The sequence below is a fragment of the Sciurus vulgaris genome, assembly GCF_902686455.1.
Source record: "Sciurus vulgaris genome assembly, chromosome: 2".
Lineage (NCBI taxonomy): Eukaryota > Metazoa > Chordata > Mammalia > Rodentia > Sciuridae > Sciurus > Sciurus vulgaris.
The window spans coordinates 163,682,229-163,708,182 of record NC_136462.1 but is presented as its reverse complement, the minus strand read 5'-3'; the positions used below and the strand labels follow the sequence as shown (position 1 = coordinate 163,708,182).

At 34.2% G+C, this 25,954-nt stretch overlaps 1 protein-coding gene across 2 annotated transcripts in view; it reads left to right on the top strand.

Moving 5' to 3' along the window:
- Window positions 1-25,954, top strand: part of MACROD2 (mono-ADP ribosylhydrolase 2) — a 2,108,743-nt gene that overhangs the window by 1,269,557 nt on the left and 813,232 nt on the right. For both annotated transcript variants that reach the window (XM_079128517.1, XM_079128510.1), the window contains exon 6: window positions 16,047-16,168. In XM_079128517.1, coding sequence (XP_078984643.1) covers window positions 16,047-16,168 — 122 coding nt within the window. The remainder of the gene's footprint in view (window positions 1-16,046; window positions 16,169-25,954) is intronic.

Sequence of the window (25,954 nt, the reverse complement as noted above, 5' to 3'; positions counted from 1 at the left end):
TGACAAGAGAGCACCACAGGCAAAGGGAGGCCCCATCAGTCGACAGAATAAGCCCATTAATACAATATTTAAGTCAAAGATTCCAGCTGGGGTGTAGACAGTATGAGAACAAAAACAAGGCCAGAATCTTGGGTGCCAAGTAAGCACTGATATATAAGGTCATGGGTAGAATTTTAGTAAGAGGTTCAGCTGCCACCGTAGGTCTAGTTTCAACATGTAGTTCTAGATCAGTAGCATCAGCATTACTTGGGAACTTGTTAGAAATGCAGATTCTTTGTTTCCACCTCCCACAGCCAGTCTCAGACCTACTGAATCAGAAACTCTAGGAGTGTGACCCAGTAACCTCTTTTATCATCTTACAGATGATTCTGACTATACTCAAGTTTGAAACAATTCATCCAGACTCCTTAGTAAATACAAAAGGAGAAAATAATGGGGAATATAGCAGAAATTTAGGATTAAATAAGGGTACAAAAAACGTAGTGGCCACAAGGAAGTGTAGCTCAATCTACATGGCTACCATAGAAATTAGCAAACACATGCTTATAACTTTTTGTTGGAATGTGGAAGAGTCCAGAATTTGAAACCTGATTATTCTGGTGTAAGAAGGTTCAAGCTTTTCAGAGAGCAAGGCATGTCCCTACTTGAGATCTTCAGATTGTTATTCTTAGTATATAGGGCACTCTGATTGTTAAATGCATGGTTATATTTTCTTCCCTGGACTTAAATTACTCAGTCCAGGAAGCCAACCTTGTTCCAAATGCATTACTTAATTCCTTTCCAAAAAGGGACCATTTTTTTCTCCTTGTGTTCGTTAGAGGGCGGCCTAAGAAATGTCTTAAGAAGCCTCTTCCAGTCAAGAGCTCTAACACAGATTGCATTCCCACTGGGTGTAGGGAGACTTGTAGAAAGGCAAATCCCTAAAGGTTAGAGAGGGCCAAATCCTTGACCTCGGAGGAGCTAGGATATGTTACCAAGGGTAGTATGGGTTAATTTGGCCCTGATTGCTTGAGTGAAGGCACATGTACAAATTGTCATGGACATGTCATAAGGAAGAATGAGAAAGATACCTGGATAAGCAAATAGTTTGGAAAAGGGGCTATACCTCTGGTGGGTCCCTAAGCTTTCACTGCAATTATGTTAGAAAGCAAATTTTCTCAGAAGTTGCATAACAATGAGCTATATTATGTGAAAAAAGATTATCTTTCTATCACAAGAGAATTCCAAGGACAATTTTTTTTCCTAACAGGAGAAACCTCTTATTTCTCCTCTGGCCTCTGTGCTTTCTCTAGTTCCTTCCTTACATCTAAAGCAGTTTACACATATTTTCTATGTGATAATACTTCCAAACCGGGAGCAAATATGATTTCCTTCTTCTCTGGCCATGTCCAGGACAGTGGTGTCTTGAGCTATGTAGACGAAGGCTACCACATGATTCCACCAACGGCTAGGCTTTGTCATTCTCAGGGCCAAAGACCTAAGTGAGGATTCCAAGAATCCTCCACAGATATTTAGTCCATGGCTACATTCTTAAGCCAGGGGATACACTGGAAAGGGACCATGATTGTCTTCATGAAATTCTATTAAAAGGTTTTGTGTCTTATTTATAACTTTCTTTTTCCATTTAAGAAGAACATTTAAAGGCAAGAAATAACAAAGCATACTGGTTCAGTCTTATGGAAACTTTCATGTAATTCTGTCAATAACATTGTCTGTGACAATTCTACTAGAAAGATTAATTTTGTTGTTCTTTAGAATCTTCATTTTATAGCAGTATCAAAACACTCTTGCAATTCAGTTGTTTTATTAGTACTATTGGCATTATCCTAACTACTGGTACTTCAGAATGGAATAAATAGCAAAACTGTTAAAATTCTATCAAAATATATTATTGATATATTGTTTTCTATGTGTTCAAAATGCTGCACAGCAAGGATGCTTTGGAAAAGAACTCAACTGCTTGATTTGTTTTTGTTTTAAAATATCCCTGGCAGCTATATTTGTAACAAAGCATTTAAATCTAATGTTTGGGGTAAACATAAATATCCCTTTTATTTATTCAGTTCAAGAATTTGTAATTAATTCATAAATTAGGTATCTAAAAGCAAATCCTCAAAATTGAACTATACTCTTTTGATAAACATGTAAGTACATGTTTATTTAAAATATGTATGTTTTATAAAAATGGAGAATAAAGTAAGTCTGACTTGGAGCAATGTTGTCATCAATTCTAAAAGAAAGCACTATGTAAATGAGGTTGATGGATATGTTGTAAGTCATGAAAATATTGAAAATATTCCTTGTATTCCTGTGTTTTGTCTACATGTATTTTCAACTGCATATCACATGCATTTTGTCATTATTGAAAAATGAATTCATATCACTCAATATTAAAAAACCTATGAGGATCTTAGCAATTTTTATAATTCAGTTGTTAGTTACATGAGGAATGTATTCCTTGGTAAAACATCTGTTTGTATAATTTGGTTAGCAGTTTTACTACTAATGGTTTTTTCTCCTTTATTTGAGCTACTCTGCTAAGGGATTGATTATTTGCATTACAAATAAAAACCTGATAAAAATACATAAAATTTTTAGAAGATTATATATAAGAATCTCAGAAAAAAATGTTTCAAGGTATATATTCAGTGAATTAAAATCCACTTAGAGTCTAGATGACAAAAGGATTTATATCCAGTAAAAGGGTTGATAGAGAAAAGACTTATGTGTAAAATACACACAAGTTAGAAAAAGTGAGAAAAAGACAAAGTACAATTAGAGGATAGAAATTTGTGGAAATTAAAGCAAAATTTCAAATGGAAGGATGCATAGTAGAAAGGAAACAGATAAGAACTAACTTAGGAAGAATAAGCCAAAGAAATATTCCAAAATGCACAACAGATAAAATATTTGAGAGAAAAATAGAGAATTGAGATTAACTCCAGACATGTAAACTCATCAATTAAGAATTCTAGTGAGAATGGAGAGAATGAAAGAGTAGTAATAATTTCATAACTAGAAGGACATCTTTGTCCATTTTGTGCTGCTATAATATAGTACCTGACTTTGGGTAATGTATAAGGAAAGAGGTTTATTTGGCTCATGATTTTGATGGTTGAAGGGCCTAAACAGCTCGACACTGGCATTCTGGCTTCTTCACTTATTGAGTCACACACAACATGGCAAAGAAGCAGAAAGCAAAATTGCCTGTAGAGAAGAGGTACACATATGAGCAAGGAAGAAAGTGATCAGAAAGGGGCCAGGATTAATTTTGGTAATGGTCAGCTCCCTCAAGAACTAATCTACTCCTATCAGAAATGACCTACTCCAGCAAAACATCTTAATCCTTTCCTGAGGACGGAGACCCCATGACCTAGTTACCTCCAACTAGGCCCCACCTCTTCAGGGTTCCACCATGGCAACGTTGACACACTGGTGACCAAGCTTCTAGCACATGGACTTCTGGGGTACCAACTCTATCCAGACCATTGCACAGGGGAAAAAAAACTGCTCTCCTGGAAAAACCTGAACACTTGGTTCAGACTTCTGAGGATAGATTGTACAGAGGAAAGGAAAATCTAGCTTGCCTACAGAGGCATAAAAATCAAACTGTTCTTTTCTCTATAAGGGAATGAAGCAAAATATTCAAAATTATGCTAGAAAACATAATCTTTAAACTAAAATCAATGTCAGAAAAATAACATTCAGAAATGAGAACAAACTAAAAATATTTTGAAAATGCAATGATTCACAAAGTTCCCAACCACATACCATTTGTGAAAGAATTACTCAAGTATATATGACAACAATAAAATAAGTTTAAGAAGGAGACCATGGATCCAAGAAGTAGAAGTAAATAAACCAGTAAAATGTAAATTATGACATAATTTATATGTATAATTTTGAATTTTGAAAGTGTAATGATAGAATATTGATGAAAATATAGAGGATTCTATTACATCCCATTTAGCACATTGTAAATAAAATGATGTACAAGTGCAAATGATAAGTCGGTATCTGTCACATCCCACATGCCAGGTATTATGCTTGGTGCTTTCATATGTAATACAAAATTTATTCTCTATACGAACTTGATAAGATAATATTATTCTGTTTTCACAGTTGAGCAAAAATAATTTGCCCGATTTTATCCAGTTTGTAAGTGGGGTACACCATTAGCATATGACTTATTTTCTTGTCCTTTCCTGAAATCATACTGTATAATTACAATTACATATTCTGTTGACCATGTTTTCCTGATCTCTCTAGACACTACTCTGGACATAATTGTTTTTTCTACTCATGCCAAATCTCCCTTTTCTTTAATGCCACTAATTTCTTTCTTCATAATGCCCTCCAGCCTTATTATCATATTATCTCAACCACAATCCCATTTCTAATTAAAAATGAGAATTTACACTGATTGGCATACAAAATAGCATGTTTCTAGAAAACCAGTCGCCAGATCTTATTTATTTATTTTCAGGTATTTCTTTTTAAAGCCTTATAAGCATTACTTAATTTTCAAAGCATCCATTCAAACATTTATTGTTGGCATCTGAATTACTGTGAAGAGGTCTTTTGGTTTTGTTGAGTGGTTTTACATTAATGATTTCTACTAAATGATTTTTCAGAGACACATGTTGACCTCTTTGAATCTTAGTCTCATAATGAATCACGTTTGAAAGATGCAGTGATATATCCTCTTCCTCCAAGTGATTCCATGTCAGGCTCAAAATAGGCAGAGAAAGGGGAAAGTTTTTTAAAAGAAAATGTGCCTCCATGCTGGAAAATGAATTCTTCTACTTTGGTCCCTTTCTGCATTTTACTTTTATTTTGAGGAGAGTCTCTCAGAAGGCCTGACAATCACTATAGTAATCTATACCCCAATTATCATTCTATTTCCCTAATAATAATAATAATAATAATAATAATAATAATAATTCACTCAGCCTCCCAGAATCAAGTTCCTTAGAGTCAATTTTGACTCACCACTCTCTTTTACTACCCACCCTAAAATTACCAAAGTATGCCAGTGATCCCTTTAGATTCTTAAATTATTGGCCTCCCTTTTCATTCCTCCTGCTCTGGTTTAATATTGACTGGTCTCTTTCCCTTTAGTAGTGTCCAACTTATTCTTCAAAGAAAGTAGGAAAAGGTGGTAAACTATTGTTGATATTGTTTGGGAGTTTATGATCCTAAAAATCCCTCCTGTCCTTGTTTTAGGATGTCTTGTAGGATTTTTGCTTAAAAAACTCTTCCTTCCCTTTTCTCTCTACTGGAGGCAATTGACCTGACAGCAGTCATCTTAGAGTTTCTTCCTTGAGACCTCGAAAACAGTGTAAGAAATGCTTCTAAATTCTCAAGTGGTTGGAGGGTAGAAGTGTCTTGATTACCATCTCACAGAAGAGGCAAGAGAAATTGCTCTAGTTTTTGAAGATTGAGCATAAAGTATCAATTGCATTGAGTTAAAATTACTCTTAAAAATACCTTAATCTACATAAAAGTGATACTAGATAACCACTATTTTTTTAAAAGAAAATTTCGCAAATCTTTATTTTCTTAAATCACAATGGAAGTCAACCACAGATGTGGACCTCTAGCAATAAAAGTAGGATTTTAATTGTCAGATACTCAGCATATTAGGTTTCCTACATAAGTCACAAAGCAATAAGTCCTAAATATCTCTAATATGATCACAAGTCCTAAAAACAGCTGGCACAAAACCATCATGAGTGACTGCCTGTCTGGATGTAAATTTTTAAAAATATTGTTATAGTATCATAGTCCACAGTAACAATAATTAGGAAATACCATTTCTTAACAAATCCAGTACATCTGGTTTTCCCTACAGAGTTAAAAGGGATCACTGTTTCTTCAAACTTGGGAACAAGTTAAAGTAGTTAATGGTGTTCATTATGTGTTTGAAAAACAAATATTCATATTTAACTGTTAGAACTGCATAGTGTGAAACAAAGGTAGCAGTTCTCAAAATGGTGACCCAAAATTTGAAAACCACTTCAGTGCACAATAAGTTTATCATCTTTGAAAGGTAGCAGGGAATGCTTACTGATCTCCTGGAGTCCAGCAGCATAATCCAGCCTGCTCCTCTCCTGCTCCAGCAACTTGTGAAAGTGTATAATGAAATTGCCATAATTACTTAAATATTTTATCATTCTCACTCCATACATAGCTTATTCATAATGATAAATTTATGCAAGTCAAATTCATGAATAATACAACTACATAGTGTAGAAATTTCCACATATTCTTTCTGTTAGAAGCTGTCTCAATCTAATTCTCGAAGTATTTCTCCCTTCTTATTAGTCTTTTCTAAATACAAGAGTTCCTGAAGAAAATGAGAGTAGGTCTTGGTGTGAAACTGTAAAATGGAACAAAATGAAAGTATAGGTATAAATGTATGGAACAGAGCTATCCCATGAATGCAGCAATCTCAGAAAGAAATAGAATCTTTTTATTTTGATAGAGAGGTGGTCTCATTATTTTTAATGCCACTCTTAAACTGTGAATAGTGATCCCATTAATTCTTTTTGAAGATATGTAGAAAATCTGTCATGCTCCATTTTGTGATTTGAGAGGCAAAACCAATCTATAAAACAAAGCAGATTTATTCTAAAATGAGCCATATGCAGATAAAGGAAATGACATTTGGAAATGCACTTATTTAATTATCTCTTTCAAAACAAAGGAGCCACCACATTTTTTTTCTCTTGGGAAATCTTTGGAAAGACTATAATAGTTTTTTGTTAAAAAGCATAGTTTTGTTAAAGCCTCTTATGTATATATTAATATAATATTATTTATATATATATGTATCATCTGTGGTGCAGTTGTTAGGAAATCTTTGTTTAGGTTGAGTCTTTCTGTTGAGAAACAGCTTCTCAAGTCCATAAAAGTTTGTGTTGAATGATCTGAACCAGTATGGCAAGATTCCATTGCTTGCCCAATCTAGACTATCCATTCTACCTCATTGTTTTCTCTAATCCAGTACATCACCTCTGATTAGATTTATCATAATTGGACCAACTTTTATTTAATCACCTACAAGTTTACTAATTATCCATTAAGTAGCTGTTCCCATAGAGTTCTTGGTTTTATGGGACACACAGACACAGATCTGTTTTGTACTCTGCAGCAGGAGCATGGAGTCACTGCAGGATGAAAGGAATCACAGAATCATCACACCTCAGAATTAGAAAGGATCTCAGAGCATATGTAGTTGTATTTGGTTCCCTCCAATGACAGGAAATGCCTTGCTTCATCAGGCAGAATGTCATATTATTGGAGACCTCAAGCCAGTGGAATCTCCTCAAAAATGTTAAAACTAATATGAATACTGGTCAAACATAAGAGATATGCAACACCAAAAGAGGAAAAATACATTCAAAATTAGTTCATATAGTGGGGTTCATTCATCCCCTCTTCAGAGAAGTTAACCTCCCCTCATCTTCAGAGAAGCTAAACTCCATTTAGACCTCAGAATGGAAAGGGTTTTCAGAGCAAAAAATGAGGGTACTATTGTCTTCAGATACCAGGAATGTTCTGGAATCAGAAAAGTAAATAACCCTCACACTGAGAACAACCACCTTATGAACCTGGTGCGTAGTAGATTTTCAGTCAGTATTGAATAAAAAGCAAAATTAATGACTGTGTGAATGATGGCTGAAGAATCTTTCCTTTCTAGGCTTGTGGTGTTGAGGGAGTTGTACAGGAAGGCTGATGACAAGCAAGCACATGCAACCTTGGCACCAGCCTGTAACCTGACATTGACCCTTCCTCACACTTTGGTTCTAACCTCCATTCTGCCTGAAGACTTACCTTCAGAGTGGGAACTAACATTCGTTCATTTTACAGAGAATTTTAAAAAGTTTATTTTGTCTTTGAATCTTAAAGTACTGGTTTCTCATCTCTCTGCAAAGGACCAAGTTGCTGCCATCTCTTGAACCAGAACAAAGGTCTTATTATCATCTGCCTTGAAAAAGTCGTATTGTCTGTTTGGACCTCCAACTTCTCTCACCCCTGCTACTGAAGCATCAGAAATGCCATGCATTTGACTCACTTCCTTCTAGGATGTGTTCTCTTTGAGTTCATTCTAATATGACGCCAAATGTTGGAATTTTACAGAGAATTCAGCTTCCCACAGTCCCTCTGAGAACCCACTGTGTTGGAAATAACACTATTGTAATGCAGATGCCCCCCAAACCCTGCGGAATATCAAAGACTCTTTAAGTGATTCACCATAGGATAGCCCTCCTATACAAATCTCAATCTGTATTATGAAAAAATAGCTATGTGTAGGATTCAAATTTGAAGCAAGGTCAGCTTTTTTTTTGAACAAAAAATTTTAAATAGAACTTTTGTAGGAGAGAGAGCTGATAAAAATTAAAGCTTTGTCTTCTTTCTTTTCTTTAATGTAAAAGATGATGTTTGGGTAGAAATTGATCAAATAGTATTGTAACTTGAGCTTAAAAACTCATAGGTATGAAGTCAATGAAGCATAAAACATTATAGCACATAGATGCCCCAAATATGGTCACGTTATCAAATTGGCAAGTAAAAATGGAATCAACCCTCTAACTGAACTGGGTGCACACATTCAAATTTTGACAGTACATTCTGTGTGCCTTTATCAGCTGCAAAATGCAAATATTGTTTAGCTGTTGTGTACTTAATTTTACACATAAACAACTAGAGGACCATGGAAGTGAGGAAAAGTAAACCAAAGGCTCTTTGTAGAAAGAACAAAAAAAGATAAATTCATAGACTCAAAGGAAACTAGATTAGAAAATATCATTGTGAGCACTAGATTATTTATTTCAAATTCATACAAAACATTGGTTGACTATAGTGTTTCTGGACATGGAGAGAAATTTATGATGCAACTGGAGAAAAGTATGAGAGCATAATCCAAACTTTGAAATAAGCAGTGGGGTGATAGTTGAAGTACATTTGAACTGATGTATGCTGTGAATTGAAAAGGAACATCTTCTGGACAATTGATTGTATCTTGAAATATAATAAAAACAAACTTTAAAAACATGTTTAAGAAAACATTGACCTATTTAGATAGAAAAGGCAGCATTTATTTTGTAATGCAATCAGGTGGCAATTCAATTTCCTGTTAACTGAACTTCAAGTATTCTCTTTCAGGTCATAGATTGGTGGTGCTTATCATATAAATTGGTCAATAACATTTACAAATAGTACCTTTAATACTTGGTTTTGTGGTTGTATCTCTAGAAAAGAAAATCAATTTAATTCCATCTATTGGTTTTCTCCTTAAAATTCATGCAATTTGAATATGATTGACAGGGCACTGCATCATTATGCAGTCTGTTAGATGGACCGATTATACTTATGAATACAAGAGTGGAGTGAATGAAAGCAACATGTAATTGATTCTACACTTGGTCTGACTGTTCATTAACAGTTTGAATGTAACACAGTAGCTTCTCAAATGGAAAATGATGAGAGCAACCTATATGTGCTCTCTCATTTGTTTTAAAATTCATTATGCTAATATTTTTTCACAGAATGTTTTTGCTGCATTTGTTTTGCCAAGGATAAGTCTGATTGAATCTATGTAAATAGTTCTACTGCTTTCAATATTTATTTGGCATTCCAATCACACATTTTTCAATTTACACTTTTCGAAATGAAGATGGACTCTCCCTTGCCCCCGCTGCAAAGAAAATCTTCTATTCTACCTCCTTTTCTATGTGGTTCAGAATAATTTCCCAGGATAAATGCGGGTGGGGGGGAGCGAAAGGTGGTGGTTATAGCTTCAAAACAAAGGAGCTGATTTATCGACTGATTGATTTCACAAATAGATGAGCAAAAACAGGCTCCATTTGTCTTACCACACTTTAGTCTGATGAGGCACAAAAGGGCCTGCCACCTCATTTTCCATACCTCTTCAAGGGGTTGCATTTGAAATGTTGATTAAACGTACAAATAGAATTTCTGTTTTCTCGCTTTCCCCAGTGATTTAAGAAAGGGCTTCATTACCTGAAGGCTGCTTTTTCTTTCTTGAATGTGGAGGTGGACACATTGGGGAGGTAGCATCACACTTACTGCTCTAGGGAGTTATGATGCTGATTCTGTAACAGCCATGCCTGACCTTTCCTTTGTCCACTAATTCCTGCCACATTATAAGACAAAAGAAATCACAAAACTAGTGCTGAGCCAGGGAATTCTATCTAGGAGCTACAATTACACCACAGTCTCCAAATTAGATTGTGTTTTTAGTGAATAAATATACTAATCTCATATTCCAATCTTTGTCTAGCTCTGATTTCTATTAAATCAGTAGTTGACTTATTAAGATAATAGGTCTGAGAACTCCATACCAGTAATAGATCTAATCATATCAGTATTTTCTATGGTTTCATATTTACCTGCTACCAGGCTGGGTAACTGGTAACTGATACAGACGCTTATCCCCAGACCCCCAAACCACAAGTGTCTAGGGAGTCATGAATCAATCGTGGCTATGTTAGAATATGTCCACGCATGCTTTGCTATTCTTCCTATTAAGAGGTGCTGTCTGTGAAAAAAGCGGGATATTTTTGACAGTGGTAACCAACAGAATATGACTGGAGTGATGCTGTGTGACTCCCAAGGCTGAGTTATAAAAGGCAACATTGCTGGTAGACTTGCTTTTGGAGCCCTGAGCTCTCTTTTAAGTAAAATTGATCTGAGTCTGCCATGCTGTGAGAAAAACAAACAAACAAACAAACAAACTCACTCACCTAGAATGGCCTTGAGACCATGTGAAGACAAAGATGCCAATCCATTCCTTAGTGGTCCCCACTGCTCCAGTGCTAGCTAGCCACCACTGACTACAGCCATACGAGAGACCCTCAACCAAACCCCTTCAGTTAAACCCTTTTAGAATATCTGACCCCCCCAAACCATAAAATAATAATAAATAAATTGGTGGTTGCTGTGTAAACCATGTTTTTGAGTAATTTGCTGCACAGTCATAGCTGACTAGAACCTGCATGTATACAGATGTGTAGGAAAAGTGATGGGATTCATGAAAAGCATACCAAAATTTATATTTACAAATTATACCATCTCCTTCAGCCAGTAGTCACCTTGGGAGGAGTTTGTTATTGTCGTTTTGTTCTGTGACTTTGGGTTGCATTATTCTGTCCTCTGGGTTCCTTGAACAGGAGGAGAAAATTAATTTTTCTATATTATTCTTTTCATCTCTTCAAATTATTGACAGTTATTCAAAATTCTTTGATTGTTGAGATGCTTTTTAAGTATATTCATCTGCTACTTTACTACTTTAAAATTTGCAAGTCTTTATTGTAAAAGTATAGTAAAACTTTGAAGATAGATATTTGTCATGTAGAAGAAAAAATGCTCTTAATCTACCATTTAAACCCTCCATTTGTCTGAAAACAATTCTTTTTTCATAATCAAGAAATTGAGAGTAGCAAAATAAAAGAAAGATCTACCTGATGGAGTCATTCTTTTAAATTTCTTGGAATTAAATACATATATATTTTTAAGTAGGCTTACATAGTGATTGTTTTAATCAGATTTTTTGCCACTCTGGCTTAAAGGCCTGATGGACACAACTGTAGAGGAGGAAAAGTTCATTTGGGGGCTCATTGTCTTAGAGAACTCAGTTCTCAAACAGCCTGCTCCATTCCTCAGGGCTTGAGGTAAGGCAGAACAACATGGCATAAGAGTATGGCGAAGGGAAGCAGTTCACATTATGGTATGGAAACAGAAGAGACTCCACTCACCATATACAAAATATATACCCCAAAGGCATGCCCCCAGTGACCCACTTACATACCCACGTGCCTTCAGTTACTACTCAGTTAATTCCATCAGGGGATTAATTCACTGATTGAGTTAGGGCTCTCATAACCCAATCATTTCTCCTCTAAACCTTCTTGCATTGTCTCACACAGGAGCTTTTATGGGAACCTAGTATCTAAATCATAACAGTGATATAAGCTTATCTCTGAAATGAGCATTTAAGGTCTTTCTGTATTGTAGGATTGTAGCAAATAGCATCCAGGAATATGATTTAATAAATCATATACTCTTTGTTTTGATCCTTTAATTTTGAATGATAACATAACTTTTTGGCATTTTCAAAAAATTGTTAGTTTCTAATGTTTCTTGAATGTCTTCTTGTATCTACACATTAAGGCTTTCTTTACAGAGCACAATATTTCATTTTATAATTAGGTGACATTTAAAAATTTAAATAAATATATAAATAAATATTTAAATAACAGTTCTCTTTAAATATTTATTTAAATATTTAAATAATAGTCCCCTATTGTTGGACACATAGATTGTTTCCAGTCTTTGTCTATTCTATACAATGCTATTATGAATGACCTGTATAAATGCCCTTTTGCATATCAGCAAGTGTATTATCCCTGGGATTCATTCCTAGAAATAAAAATACCAGATCAAAAGAATTCCTACATTTGTCCCCTTAATACATGTGTTTAAATCACTCTCTGAAGATAGTGCCAGTTTGCACTTCATTATATAAACATGTTTAAGAAACTTAAACCATGACTGATACTCATTTATCTGGACAAGAATGAATATGACTACTTAGAATCTATAGTTCAATTCCTGATAGGCATGTGCACAAGGAATTGTTTTTGAGAAATGCAAAGAATATTATTCTTATTCAGCCCCTTTTGGCTTTGAAAACTGAAACTTGAAGAGGAGAGTGACCTTCTGAAGGTCATATGGCTCATTAGTGATAGATCTGAGACTTCTGAATTATAGTCAGATCTTGGTACTTGTAGTCTAGTGTTCTTTCCATATTAGAGAAGAGACGATAACTGTGTTGTGTGCTGAAGATCTCTTGGAAGCTGCTTTTGTTCCTTCTGTGGATGATGATAGCTCCCATTTCTTGAGCCTTCCCATGAACCAGAATTGACTTTAAAATTTCCATTCACATTATCTTATCTAGACCAAAGGATTCAAATTCATGTGCAAGATAAAGTACTGTCCATGGATTTTGCATGCATTTATCTCAGATATGTCTGACCACCATAGTGATGCTATTCTGTTTAATAAAGTATCAATTAATAGAAAGCATAAATGATAATAACTGTTTGTCTCTAATATACTCAATCAATGGATTTTGAAATTATTACTGTGAAAGACTATGATATTTTGGATATTAAAAAACAATCCTTAAAATCAAAAAACCATTATTGAGCCACTTAATCCTGTTCAAGTTCTTTTTAAATTGCCCAAATATCATTCTGTACTCCATCTGTCCCTATTATAAGGTTAAATAGTAAAGATGCCACACAACACAGAAGTGAGGACAGGATCATCTAAGCCACCAATTTGCTTTAAAGACAAGGAAACCAAGTCAAGGACTAGTAAAATGATGACTTCATCTGGGCACTTGATGACTTAGAGCTAGAGCTAGAATTAGCAGGAAGTTCTCCTGACAAAGTTTTACAACAGAAAAAGAGGAACTCAGTGTGGAGCAGTTACTCACAAGTATTATGAACAATTAGAATTATGGAAAAAATTTCCTTTCAAACCTCACATTGATTCACCTCCAGCTCTGTAGATCTGAGAGGTCATCGCATTGGTCAATAATAACACTTGATCTTGGATGCTCCAAATTTAATATAGAGCATAAAACACAAAGATCAATATTTTAATGTTGAGGAAGCTCACTTATTGGCTGTTTGTCCCAAGACCTTTAAATGAAATAGAGAACTAAGGAAACACAAGGAATAATTTTTCATAAATTCCATTTAACAATGATAGCTGAGGGAAACAAAGGAAAGGTTTTCATTATGTCACTAGTTCCTGCTCTTACCAGTTCCTCTGCACTGCCCTCCTTCCCATTAATGCCTCTAAGCCTTCTCTTGACTCAGCTCAAGTAGATACATGTTTTGTAACTACAGATAAGAGGCACTTATTTTTGATCTTCTCCATTCACAAAATAGGCGAGCCATGTTTCTTCTTTATGTATCATGTATTTGATGTAGAAAAGTAGTAGCAAAGGAGAAAAAAAATGTACATAAACTTCAACTTAAACAAAGAGATTGAGGATACTGAAATGGGCATGTAACAACATTTCCCAAATGTTAATTTGTAGAAACTAAGTCTTATGATTTACTCTGCTAAACGGTTTCAACAGACAAATCCTCCTGAAGATTCACAAGTCTTTAGGGTATAGTAAATGTCCAGAGACGGTCTACAGTATGGTAACTGGTTTGAATTAAGTCAACCAATGGTTCCCAATGTAATGGACTTTTAAACCCATGTCTGACTGCATCCACTTTGGGAAATTCTGCCTTATAGAATCCTATGTTGTTCCTCTCCATCTTTTTCTTCATTAGGGGATTTGGAATATTATAACTGGGTACAAATAACAAGTAATCACAAGGAGTAAAAAATAAATCCAAGCACAATCTCCTGTCTTCATGTGTTCTAACATTCTTTTAAAAACAAACTAACATTCACATGAAATTCCATTACTTAGGGTACAGATCCAGTATTGCTTGAATATATGTAACTTTTACTTTTACTTTTATGATAAAAAATATCACCATATACCATATTTTGTTAAATACAATCTAATTTCCCTTTATACTCCATATCTATATTGCACCAGTTCTCACTACAGTGAACCAGGCTTACCTGTGAAATCACATCTGCATGAAGTCAGTAGTGAAGTTTCTCTGCCTATGTTGATTACACAACATGAGCTTTAATATTGTCTGACAAGAGTTTAAATATATTGAATCCAATACTTTGGGCTTTTCTCATATGTCAAATAGTAGTATCAATATTTAACAGGCAGCCAACAAAGATTTTTTTTTTCCCCTTAGTGAATTATGTGTTGCTATTCAAATTTCATATGAATTTTAAACTCATGAATTTTAAATTATTGTCCTTTGGTGAAATTAAGTACTACTAATAAGTCAAAGCAAATAATTTAATTTCACTATAATATTCAAATAAAATAGACTGAAATTTATCATTTGTTCAAAGTTGATTAGTTGTGACTTACATTAAGGAAATGACCTAATTATCCAATTTGCATATGAGAATAAGAAGCAAAAGTTATAAGGCACTTTAAGTAATTTGAATTACAATTTAGGTTTTCTTTTTTCTTTTAATCTTTTTGACTTTAAAACGAGAATGGCCCTATTCTGTTATACGCCTAAATTTAAAATTTTTTGTGTGTGGGAACTGAGTGGTAAAGTATATTCCTAGCATGTACAAGGCTCTGGATTCAATCCCAGTACCCAATCCCCCCAAAAGTTTATGCATGTGTAGAGATCAAAAGAATGGCACAATTTTTGGATTTTACATGTGAAAGAAAAGTCAAATTTTGTCTTTTAAAATGTAAACAGAGATTGAAAAATATAGATTCCTTTGTGATAATTTTAATACATTAAAATAAGTGATTAACAGTCTATTTGAATGTATATGGTCTATTATTCCTAGCATACCTCATGCATGTGAAGATTGATAGCCCCACTTTAAAACTGAAAAGAATTTTTAAAAATTATTCTTCTAATGATTATTATGATATAAATTCTCTTGGCATTTTTTTTTTAAAGAAACTTGCTTATTATACACAATGCTTAAACTTGTCTTGTTTACAAGGAAAGTTATGGCTAGCATTGACTCTTTCTTCCCACATCATTTCAGATGCTCATTTTGTGGGCAATTATTTCTCAGTTTATTTCCCACCAAGGATTTGCCTTTTGCCAGGGTGCCAATTATGTACATCTTATACTGTAATCTGTCTCACTTGCATCTGACCAATAATGATGGAACAATTCACTGGTAGGAAATTCACAATTATCACTTTCCTGGGAAATTGCCTACTTTAAAGGAGGTTGTACTAAAATCTTTTACCAAAGAAGCATTTACATCATCAATATTTCTCTAGGCTCTAACACAAATAACTAAAATAAACAAAAACACCAATTATGTGAAAATGAAAAATGCCTTGCTTATCCTATTTCTCTTTTCTTCTGCATTTACAGATGTCATCCATACTGTAGGGCCAATAGCCAGAGGCCATATTAATGGGTCCCACAAGGAAGACCTTGCAAATTGCTATAAGTCATCTCTGAAGCTGGTGAAAGAAAATAACCTCCGATCAGTTGTAAGTACTTTGATGTCCTTCATTTCTTATTCTTTTTCAGCATTTACACTTTAGAAATCGAACTTGTCTAAAAAAGAGGTAGGAAATCACTTCCAAAATACTTAAAATTAAATTTAAGGATTGTAGCTAAGACATGTATCCTTTTCAGTTGTCATGACTGTACACTTTGGCATCCCCCACATATTTGCTAAATTGTTTGTGATGTTTTAGAATTTGAAACTATAGAACTCCCAAACTAGAGTCATCGTGTCTACTTTCTTCTCTTCATTTTGCCATTTTCTTTGGAATAAAGTAAAAGTAATGCTAGTGGCCAACAGTTTTAAAGAAGGAAATTAGAAAGTGCTGAGTTTATTATCATGATATACATTTATTTTATATTGGTAGTATGTATATGCATATTTAGAGTTCGGTTTAGTCTCTACCTACATGTATGGTTACACAAGCTTGTGTATAGCTGCATTGTTTTGGAAATGACTCATTTGCAGAAATTATTTTGTGTTTTTACCTGAAAATTCTTATTCTTTTAGATTCATCTTAGTCTTCATGAACTAAAACTTTGTAACTGAGTGTCCCACATCCTTTCTAAATTTTATCAGTTTAGACAGAAAATTCAGAAAATGTGGCTCTAATCTACTTCCTTAACAGTGGGCTAAGATGAAAGGAATTCTCTTCTAGATGGATTTGGAGGTATTTATCCACCTGCTTTTCTTTTGCAGCATGTCTTACCTTTATTACATCTCAATTACATCAGACAAATGAAACTATGAGAATAATAGATTGTAAATAGCCAATAGTAAGTTAATGTGGCTAGAATCCCTTGAGTTTCCCCCCAACATACATTGTAGCTTTATTGAAATTGTGGGGTTAAACACTTCACTTAGCAGGCTGACTAGATCAGCATTGCTTGAGATTTCACACAAAGCATGATTTTACTATTTGCAAGGAGAAACATTAAGAATTACACATATTTAAAGAAGTCTGAATGGTTGCTGTACTTTTGTGTGTGACTGTAATTATAAAGTGCCTTTTTCAATGCAACATTGATAAATTTGCTTGAAATGAGGAAATTTTTATAAGCCAATTTTATAGCCCTTTTAATCTTTGCATAATTACAGAGTTGGATATTTTATTTTACCCTTTGAGTTTTTTTTTTAATTTTCTGTTTGCAAATGAATCAATATATAAGAACCTATTCTGTCTCAGAGGAGAAAGCTGAAGTTCAAAGAGAATGGAGCAAAGTAAACTATGAAACCGGTTGGTTAATTTTGTTCTCTATAGGAAAGTAAGGAAAATCGAAACAGGTGCACACATTCAGGGAATAATTAAAAATTTGTCAATATGGCATATCGATTTAAAAAGGCAAGGGGCAGAAGTGCTTGGAAAACGGACATATATAGAAGTTTCCAACCTGGGAAGCAGGGATTTTGAGACCTGAAAAGAATTTGTTTAATGAATTCACTGGCATCTCTAATGATATGTTTTTTAAACCCAAGAACAAAAATAAGAAGCAAAGTCCATTTGAAATGGTGTAAAAACAGCACTCACTCTTTAAACAGGGAAAAGAAACATCCTTGACTATGATCATCTTAAAACAATCACATCTCTTTGTGCTACTTGCTACCATTGGAAGTGGAGTAAGAATTATGGATGTAGTTAACTCTTATCAAAAGGTCTGCTGTTGGACTGAAGCAATACGGTAGTTATCCTCAATTAGAATTAGCCTACCTTAGTATCTTAGATGAAGATTTTGAAAGATTAATTGCATGTTACTGACTAAAATTAGCAGGTGATGTTGAGCTGAATCAATTCTAATATTAGTATTTAAAATGGAGTAGAAGATATCTGTGGAAGGTGAAAGGAAATGTCCAGCTAAAATAAGGACCAAGTTCTTTCTTACTTGGCTGGAAATGCAACAAATATCTTGACCCTTATTCATAAAGAAAAGTTTGTTCATCCTTCCTTCTTCCTTTCTTCTTCTTTTAAAGGGGGAGATGAGATTGTCTTTATGTTTTGAACTACCATTAAAAACAATGCAAATGTCCTCAAATTCTGATTATTTTGGGGAAAAGGAAAGTTTTTAAAAATGTGATTATGATTGGTCACGTGTTTTATACTATAGTCTTATATTTGGCTGACTCAGCACAATAAACTTGAGTTTATTTATTAATGTCAAAGTTTCTCAGAAACCCTTTACCAGAGTGGCTTTAGTGTTCATTCTACCAGTTAGCACTGTGTGACAATAGACAAATAATGTCAAAGTTTTGTAGCATCAGTTGCTTGATATAACAGATTAGCAAATTACTGTTATCTCAAGCCTGTCCAACTCATGAGGCTATTATGAGGATCAGCTGAGATAAGGAAAGATAACTGGAGAAATGCAATTCTCCAGCAAGTATAGTTTTTGACAATGTTACTTTTAGTAGGAGTTGTTTTCATACTTTATGATTGGCAATTTAGAAGATAGGTATTATTCTTGGTTAGATATATATTCTGAACACCAGAATTCTAGATATTTATCATGCCATTTCTTGATGTTTATAAACCAGAATAAATTACCATAAAGAGTAGTTTTCAATTAGTATATTTATTTAAGCCATTTTCACATCTTAATATCATTTTATTCATAATCATTAAAAGTGTAATTGCTTATATTACCAACTCACTTCTCCATTCACAATTGCACACAACATGGACTATTTTACTCATCAGTAGATGTACTGAATTAAATTATATTCATTGCATCACCAGCTGTACCTGTCTAAATTTGTACTCTAATTTTTTAATTTATAAAAGTGCTTTCATATCATGGTTTCTCCACTACGTATTATTTGGCAGCAAAGTCATAAAAATGAATACTGAGTGAATAGCTAAATCAGGATAGCACATATATAAGGAATCTGCTATAAGGTAGTATGGAAAATTTCATAATGGGGTTATATTATATTACTTTAGTGCTTTGAATCATTTAGGATGTGCTACAGCTACAATTAACCTCAGAATATCAGTGGCTTATGAACAGTTCTTCATCTTGTATGTATAATATCTGGAACTCATCATTTCCTTAGTCAACAGAAAATTTGCAAATTTTTTTCTGTCTCAGGGTAGAAGTGACCCATATCATTTCTGCTTCCATATTCATATAGTTTTGCCTACCTGTAAGGAGGCCAAAGAAATGTTCAGGAATAGATTAAATATTTAATTGACACCATTTTTCCGCTGAAGTTAAACCAAAGGCTTTAGGAACACAGCAGAGAGGTCTAAAGTATCTGTTTTTACTCTGATTTCACCAAAGGAAAACATTTTTCACATTTTTACTAGAGGTAAAATAAATAACATGATTATTTATTTAATAAATACTAATGAGACCTACTATGTATCAGGACATTATTGGATGTCTTCTAAGACAGGCAGGATATAACAGGCAGGTTTGGTTGTCTTAAAACAAACCAATTATGTCCCCTGTATGATTTGAGACTATTCTGTAGTTCTTGTATCACTTTTAAAATCTTTCCATAGTTGCCTGAAATTTCATATTTAATGAGTAATCTATGATGGTCAGGCTTTGTTCTTTCTCTGCAGTTTTCCTTTAAAATGCAAACACTCATGAGATAAGTAGATAATTAATATCCTAATACCTTAATATGAAGGAGTTTATCAAATTACTTTTACTTTGGCAGGATAAATTAGTGGATGATGAAAGTACTGAGCACCTGGGACTGGGGGAGGAGGAGAAGAATTGGAAAGGAGTCAACAGAAACAGAATACAGAGTGTGGTATAAATAAGTTACACTTACCTCCCAGTTTTTTGAAAAGGATTTTATTTTTTAAACAAAGAGAAGGAAATATTATATTCATATATAATCATCTAGAAATAGCGATTTGGGTGTTGGATATGCTATGGATTAAATATTTCACTATGAAAAAATACTATTATTTTATTAATTTAGGGGAGAAATTTTGCTTACCTTTTTATCTCTGGCTAGACATCAGTCTTGTGAGGGTCATTTTCAAGGTATATGTCCACAACTTTGCTTTAGGCACTAAAAAAATTAATAAATCTAATGACTCATTTTATACTGGCATTTCTTTTCCATGAATGATTATTTATTGCAACCTTATTAATATCAGGAAATACTTAAATTTGGGATTTTAATTATGCTCTCCTTCCATTCTTACCATAAAGGGTTTCAAAGAAACATCTGACCAATCTTTCATGCTTTCTAGACCTATTTTGTGGGTTTCTTATCTAAATATAATTCAGCTATTTTTCTTCAACTTAAAATTTCCCTTGAACAAAATTCAAATATATGCATTGAATTTTGTAAACACTTGACAACCTTGAGATTGTTGATAACAATATTGATAAAATATCAGGCAGCATGAAGATGCTAAATAAAGTTAAATATACTGGACACTGGAATAGGAAAAAAGTGTTAAAGGAAAATCAAGAAGGATGCAGACTTTCTCTTTAAAAACTTGGGAGAGGTAGATGTAAAAAAGAAAATAAAAGAAAAGAACAACAACCAAAAAGAAGTCTTAGAATTCCAGTATTTTAACATATGTGACCTGAGAAAGAAATAGGCAGGCATCTATAATATTTTGATTTTTGGAAAAATAGAGTGTCCTTAGAAAGATAAAACTGCACATAAACACAATATTCTTGTGACTGTGTATTTCCTAACACCTAAAACATACAAGTGGAAATGGTGTATTTTCAACCTAAAGAGTAGTCAGAGAAAGATTCTGTAAAGATTAATGAAGTGTATTTGGAAGTAGAATAGCATTGCAGTGGAAATATCTGTACCATAGTAAACCATGAGCACATTCAAGGAGGTTGAAGCAAGTGGAAGGTTTTTAAGAGCAAAATGAGAAGGATTACATAAAATATTTTGAATCTATGATCCTTGACCGTGATGATTAATAACAAGGCTGGAGGCAGTAGAAGGTTGAACAAAGTTGCTAGGCAGAGGTTCATACAGAAGTATTTTTTGGGTAGAGCTTGTGTAACACTGTGGTTCCCAAAGAGTTACTACCAGGGAATTGTGAATAAGAACCCTTATCATCCAGCTTATCCATTCATTTTTTGTTAGGGCTGACACAAGTGATGCCACTTTTGATTATGACAGTTTTCACAGTATGTTGTGAAAATCTTGGTGAAACTTCAGGGGAAAATATAGCAGGGAAGACAAGGAGGAAAAACTCCTATTGAGCAAGGACTAGTAAATGAAAATCAGCAATACCGTATCCAATATTGTATCTCCAATGTAGAGAACGACAGATATTATCTTACACATTATGTTCTGTTCTGTTTTAGCATGGATATAGTTTATGTGAATTTTAATAAGTTATTCCTAACCTCTATTTCTTTTCTTTACAAACTGATCTTAAATCCCTCTACAGCAAATTCTACCACAAGTCTCATTTTTAGGAACCTCTTCTGTGCCATTTCAAAAAGATCTCAGTAGTTTCTCCTCTCAGTATCAGTTAGAAAGTATAGACTCATATTTTTCAATAATATTAGACATTTAAGAAAACTCCTGTACCAATAAAATATAGTGTACCAAGCTTGACATTTTTTGGACATCATATAATAAGAAAATAGATGTTTTGTTAAAGAAATGATCATAATCTGAATATAAGCCAGATTTTACTTGGGTTAAAATTTATTTTCCCTTTTATGAGTTTAATGGTTTTATGTGATTATGGACAGGCTAAACTTTGGATGTTCAAATGGTGTGCATTACTATAATTTCCATGATTGTTATGCTAGATGACTTATTGAATAGGCAAATGTTGTAAATTTTATTGGTAGGAACAATTCGGTGCCAATAGAAATCTCTCAAAGCTAGGTGATGTTCTCTCCACAAGTCATAGATCTTGAAAAGGAACATCTCCTAATGCAGAAGACAACAGACCTACAACTTCGGTGCTACCTCTAGGCATTGTGACAATAAGAGATTTTGGAATTCTGCATTTGTTTTACTATAGCGTAAGTTTTCATTTTAAGGCGTAGTCAAGTGAATCTTATTTTCTTATACAAGTTCTCTTCTGAGAAGGTTGCCATGGCAATGAGTTCTCAGCCTGAAATACTTAAATGTTGGTTTTATTTCATTATCCGAGTTTCCATTGCAGGCTGCATCAATCAATGCAGTTCTCTATTCAGGAAGAATTTTGCAACCTTAAAAAGCTGACCCTTTAATTTGGTACCTCTGTTCATCTGCCTAACTTGACATCACCATTTCTCAGCTAGTTCTTTATCTCAAAGAATCCTTTTTTGTAGAGCCATTGGTTTGATCTTTTCTACTTTCTATTTAGGCAAATTTAGTCCTGGTTCTCCACTGTCTGATTTATAAAGGATGATACCACGTCTCAGTGTCTTTTCTAGTTGAGTTTTTAACAGCTTTGTGACTAATGATACTATGAATAAATAGCAAGAACAAAAGCATTTTCACATTTGGGCTTCACTTTACAGTTTACCACAGTACATTCCTATACATCATCCTATTTGTTATTCAAATGATCTAGCTAGCTGACTGTGTTTCTTTAATTTAGCCAAAGTGGGAAGGGTGGACTAAATCAAGACTTTTTTTCCCTCCCTTGTCTTTCCTGTACTCACCCTTCCTAAGATTTCATAACTGGGCATAGAGGTAGAGAATCTGTTTGCAATAATACTCTTATAAGGTTATTATTACTTGAAACGACAAGTGACCAAAGACAGGAATGAGGAACAAGGATGGAAAGTGTGAAATAATAACAAATATACACATTACGTCTGAGAAACAGATAGTTATCCACCCAAACCTGTATTTTCAGATACTGTACAATTCATATCTTCTGCTAGCCATACCAGAATGATGAGTTAAGTTGGAGGAGAGCATTTAACCATGTAATAGAATAACAAGTCTAGTTAAAATTTCTGAACTCTTTATTTTTAGCCAGACACTGTGTTTTACTCATTTAATCCTCAAAATAATCTCGAGTTAGAAAGTGTGGTTTACTTCCACTATACAGACAAGGAAAGTGAGCCAGAAAGATGATAAGGAAATTACTCAAGGTCTTACATCAAACCAGAAGTGGAGATGGGTTTAAAATGAGGCAATCTAAATCTGAGGGCTTTAGTCACTGCGCTCTTCCTTCGACCTGTCAAGTTTTGTGTTTTTCTCAACTGGTGGCTCTTGGGAGGGGCAAGGGGAGTAGTACTACTGCTCTCCAGGGAGCAGTTTGGGGGGGTGGATTTGGGAAATGGCAAAAGGGGGTGTCACTAGCATTTTGTGGGCAGGGATGGGGATGCTGCAACATGTGGGCTGGCCAAGCACATTGAAAGCTGTCCCTCATCCCACATCCCACACAGTGTTTTAATGTTTTACTGGCAGACCCATCAGTGAAAATCCATTCTTAAACAACAGGATACATCGAAACAAAGTCTTTTTTCTCCCTAAGTATATATTGAACTACCATGAAAATTAAGAGAACCTTATACTTAGTTTGCTTAGAACTTTACCAAGAGGAAATCATGTCACTGGTGCTGGGCCACCTGTGGTGACTGAGTCATCAATGCACCACACCTGTCTGCATTTGTAGGTGTTCTTTTTGTGGTGAATCTTGAAGAAAAACAGGCATCTGATTGCATCATTTCAGGTGCTATGGTAGCCATAACTGAATGTGGAAAACAGAATTTTACTACAATCACTTTCCTTTTTGTATCTCTTCCATATTAGTAGCACTAGATTGATTTTTTAAATTTGGCATGTTATCTTAATTTATGTTTCCCTGGAAGCAGACCCTAAGATAATGATTTGTGTGTATTTTATTTAGGAGATAAAAGCAAGAAGCACTTGCAGAGGAGTGAGGGAAATTGAGAAAGGGAAGGAAAGGCTGTCAAGAAAGGGTAGGTAGTGACATTGAACAGGTTACCATCTTTGGACAACTAAGGCTCTGTCTTGCCAAGAACTCTGGAGACCATGTAGACATTCCTCAGAGTTGACATGAGAGAGGAGGAAAGCTGGGCTATTCAGTTTCCAGTTCCATTCATTTCTTAAGGACTGTAACTCCCCAACATTTTTTGTCTGCCCCTTGGTCAGTCTGAGAGAAAGTCCTCAGGCAGAGAGTGGTGTTAAGGGTATTTGCTGGAGGATACTGTGAGTGGACATGTACTGGAACACAGTCCTGAGAAGACATGGGTGGGGTAGTCACAACTTCTGCTTCATTTATGTAGGTGAGTTTTACTATTTACAGGTAAAAGTCTAGCATAATAAATGGGCTTTATAAAATAACTTTTGTGAAAAGGGATGGTTGGACCTGGTAATTATTGGTTTAAGTTTTGCTCCTATTAGGATGAAACTATTCAAAATGTTAAACACGGATGTCCACTTTTTAATTTTACTCTTGAGCTCAGACATCAAATTCTTTGTTTCTTTGATTTAAGTGTATTATGATGTTGACGCTACAAGAATAATAGTTAACTAGTGTAAGTGCACCTGATTAGTAGGTCATCAATGAGTTGGTGAATAGTAATGGCTTTCTCCTGCATTTCTGTGGCATGGAGTTATAAAAGTGAATGTGATCCTTAGGTGATAGAGAAATAATATCACAATATTGTGTCACTTAACTTGAGGTTTTTTAAGATCTCGTAATGTTACGTTTGGATTCATCATGAAAATTGTAAAAATTTAGCTACCCAAGTTTGAATGTATGTAAATCTTTTTTTTTTTTAAATCAGAAGACATATATTAGGGACGAGCAATTTATTTGGAGATCATCTTTGATTTTATTGTAGTATAAGGATTCTTTCAATTTCTGTCTTCTATTAATGTGCTGGGAAATACCTCATCTTATATTTTCTTCAAATATTTCACAATATAATTATGATCTATGCTTCCTATAGGAGTGTCTGAAACATTTTGTTTTATCTCTATCCACAGTTGGAAAATATCATTTTTAGTCACTTGTATATTCTGCAGATACAAGTCTAGTCTACTAGCAAAGACAAGAAAAACTATATTTAACATGAAAATACAAAGCATTTTAATTTTGTTGGTTTTGTCAGCATAATTATTTTCAATTCTTTTGTCAGGCTAGGGAACATTCCTAGGAAGATCACCACTGGTTTCTACAACAGTATCTTCTAGAGGAAATACTGGCCCAGCACACTGTCAAAGAAAGTATATTACAGTGAAATTTGTATAGACGTAGTAAACAGATTTGCAATGCAAGCTTTCATCTTGAGTGCTTTATTTTCTCCTGACCTGAGCAGCAGTTATTAGATCACTGTATCATGGGGAAATAGTCAATTCAAAACACGAACCACAGAGTCCCCAGCCTGCCATTAGGTTTGAACAACTGAGCAATTTTGGCATATATCTAGAGGGTTAATAGTTTAGAGCAAAGGCAATAGCTTTAAATTGTACATTTTTTCTTGCAAATGTTCAGATTTATTTCTTTGAGAGAGCAATTTCAATGTATAGAATCTAAGCCATTCATAAGCTGTTGAACTGGGAGACCAAAGGAGCAAAAACAAATAAAACCAATAAAATTTTTAAAATAAAAATAAATCTGTCAGTGGCCAAAAAGCTCTCTTGACTTGTTTATGAACAATTCAATAGAGTTGCAAAGAGAATTTTATTTTCTAATGGAAAACGTGTTACAGATTGGTTTCAAGCCACAACTTAGCAATCTTTGTTAGATATATATACAAACACAGACACTTATAAAGTGTAGAAAAGGTGAAGTACATGCTTTTCTTGGTGTCTTATGAAAGCGGGATAGTATTGTCTTTATAATTATGGA